Genomic DNA, 3,193 nt, shown 5'->3' on the forward strand with positions numbered 1-3,193 from the left:
ATGGCAATCAGTTGCCCAGGAGTTCCAGAGTAAGATCGGCAGGGTGGGGACAGCAGCTGAGCATGCCGGTCTATTTTAAGGGTCCTGCAACAGGTATTTTCCTAGTGCTCGTGTTACATGACAAAGCAGTTCTTCTAGCTCTTCATTGGCCACACAGCTAGATTACAGGATTGCTTGCCAGATTCCAAGAAACTAACACTTTAAGAAATTAGTGAGCCGTGGCGCGTCATGCAGAGGGGGCCAGGTGAATATAATCCCTAGATTAGTGAGCCGTGGCACGTCATGCAGAGGGGGCCAGGTGAATATAATCCCTAGATTAGTGAGCCGTGGCGCGTCGTGCAGAGGGGGCCAGGTGAATATAATCCCTAGATTAGTGAGCCGTGGTGCGTCGTGCAGAGGCCCAGGTGAATATAATCCCTAGATTAGTGAGCCGTGGCGCGTCGTGCAGAGGCCCAGGTGAATATAATCCCTAGATTAGTGAGCCGTGGCGCGTCGTGCAGAGGCCCAGGTGAATATAATCCCTAGATTAGTGAGCCGTGGCGCGTCGTGCAGAGGCCCAGGTGAATATAATCCCTAGATTAGTGAGCCGTGGCGCGTCGTGCAGAGGCCCAGGTGAATATTCACCATTGTTTCACCACAGTAATTGAGATTCGCATATAAAAATTTGGGTGATGTTTTCTGCAGAAGACATTTTCCTGCAATTTCTCCGAATAAACTATCTTGTTGTTCGTCTTACTTTACTTTCATTCCCGTGAGTCATTTCGTCATTTGATCTTTCCAGACATGACTTCCTCTTGTATCATTCCTTATCTGGTTTCTATTGCTTTCTGTATATAACTGTTTGTGGATCAAAAGGTATTAACAGTGTTTCCATTTCTTTCTTTTTCATACTGAAGCACACTGTGTATTTATGCTTTATGCTTGTCATTAGGTTTTTTGTTGTTGTTGTTGTTGTTTTGCCTTGTAACCTGGAAATGGTGTGCTATAGGTTTTTCACATGTTAGACCATTTCAATTCCTTTCCCTAGCAAATTTGTGGAAATTCACTCATTATTCTTTCCTAGAAGAAAACTGGAGATCAGAAGAGATTTTAATGAAATTCAAAGAACACCGTGATACGTACCCTGGATCATTTGTGTGTGTGAACTATAAAGAACTGGCTATGAAGAGTAGCATGTATCCTGTCAACCCCAAAGACCTACCTCCTGACTGTGACTCCTGCGGGGATATTTTAGAAAGTGTTCCAGAATTAATGCACAGTAATCTAAGCCCTGCAAGGCAGAGACAGAAGGAGTATGATGGGTATTTGAGACCATGCCCAAATTCTATGCAAAAGACGGGACATCCTGAATTCAAATTTCATACTCCAAGTGGTAAGGCTTGCGGTCACAGTGTTGAACTCGGACAACATGAGAAAGCAAGCGCTCCAGCACAGCCTTCTGGATGTGAGGACTGGAAACAGTCCTCTCTTAGAAAGGGGAATCCGTCTGTACATAACCAAAGGAAAAGAACAACAGATTCTAAAAAGAAGCATATCTGCAGAGAGTGTGGGAAGTCCTTCTGCAGGAAGTCAGTGCTGCTGCTGCACCTGGCGGTTCACACGAAGGAAAAGCCTCATCAGTGCCCTCAGTGTGGAAATGCATTCAGAAGGCGGTCGTATCTCATTGACCACCAGAGGACTCACACCGGGGAGAAGCCCTTTGTTTGCAATGAGTGTGGAAAGCCCTTCCGCCTGAAGACAGCCCTGACGGATCACCAGAGGACACACACAGGGGAGAGGTCGTATGAATGTCCACAGTGTCAGGGTGCCTTCAGGTTGAAGTCCCACCTCATCCGTCATCAGAGGACTCACACGGGAGAAAAACCATATGAGTGTACTGACTGTGGGAAGGCCTTCCGCCAGAAGACAACACTCTCCCTCCATCAGAGAATTCACACAGGCGAGAAACCCTTTGTTTGTAAAGACTGTGGGAAATCGTTCCACCAGAAAGCAAACCTCACTGTCCACCAGAGAACTCATACAGGGGAGAAGCCCTACATTTGTAAGGAATGTGGGAAGTCGTTCTCTCAGAAAACAACACTTGCTCTTCATGAGAAAACTCATAGTGAGGAGAAGCCCTATATGTGTAATGTCTGTGGGAAGACCTTCCGCCAGAAAACAACCCTTGTGGCCCATCAGAGGACGCATACCGGGGAGAAATTGTATGCGTGTCCTCGCTGTGGGAAGGCCTTTAGAATGAAGTCGTACCTCGTTGACCATCACAGAACCCACACAGGCGAAAGACCGTACGAATGTGACAAGTGTGGGAAGTCCTTCAGTCAGAAGACCAATCTCAACCTACACCAGAGGATTCACACTGGAGAGAAACCCTATGTTTGCAGCGAGTGTGGGAAGCCCTTTCGGCAAAAAGCAACGCTCATCGCACACCAGAAGATCCATACGGGGCAGAAGTCCTATGAGTGTCCGCAGTGTGGGAAAGCCTTCAGCAGGAAAGCCTACCTCATTCATCATCAACGAACTCACACGGGGGAGAAGCCCTACCAATGCGATGACTGTGCAAAGTGCTTCCGCCAGAAGACAAACCTCATTGTCCACCAGAGAACTCACACGGGGGAGAAGCCCTATGTGTGTACCGACTGCGGCAAGTCCTTCAGCTACAAGAGAAACCTCCTTGTCCACCAGAGGCTTCATAGGGAGAATAGGGAAATGGAATAGAGCCAAGTGGCGTCTGTGCAGTCTTCCTGTGACTGGAAGCCTGCCGTCCCGGGAGGAAAAACACACCTCCACATGTCATAAATCCCTCAGCACTGTTGACTGCTTCCCAGTGTGTGTGGTAGATACGGGCATTGCTGAACTGGGTCGGCTGTGAAGATGATCTGTAACCTTTATAGACGGTTCAGCTGACTTTGAATACTGCATCAAAAAATACTTTTAGTTTTAGAGCTACCTGACCTACACGCCAGTCTCCAGGCCAGCCAGCGCTGTATGGGGGAGACCCTCTCAAAGTAACAAAAATATTGTATAATACATGTAGGAACACGTTAGAAAATGGTTATCAGCATTAATTACCATACGAGAATAAGAGTGAACCATCTCATTGTATTCCGTATTACTAGAAATTACTGCTTTCCCTGTGATAAACATATTTACATATTTAATTTTGTTTTTTGAGTCAGGGTTTCTCTGTGTGGCT

General features: G+C 46.8%; 1 protein-coding gene across 1 annotated transcript; it reads left to right on the top strand.

The window, feature by feature from the left end:
• Positions 1-1,169: 1,169 nt before the first annotated feature.
• Znf567 (zinc finger protein 567) lies at positions 1,170-2,715 on the top strand. The gene has a single exon (XM_038340981.1). It carries the CDS (start codon positions 1,174-1,176, stop codon positions 2,713-2,715), a length of 1,542 nt encoding a protein of 513 aa, XP_038196909.1. The 5' UTR covers positions 1,170-1,173.
• Positions 2,716-3,193: the final 478 nt, after the last annotated feature.

The sequence above is a fragment of the Arvicola amphibius genome, chromosome 8, assembly GCF_903992535.2.
Source record: "Arvicola amphibius chromosome 8, mArvAmp1.2, whole genome shotgun sequence".
In the NCBI taxonomy this organism is placed as follows: Eukaryota; Metazoa; Chordata; class Mammalia; order Rodentia; family Cricetidae; genus Arvicola; species Arvicola amphibius.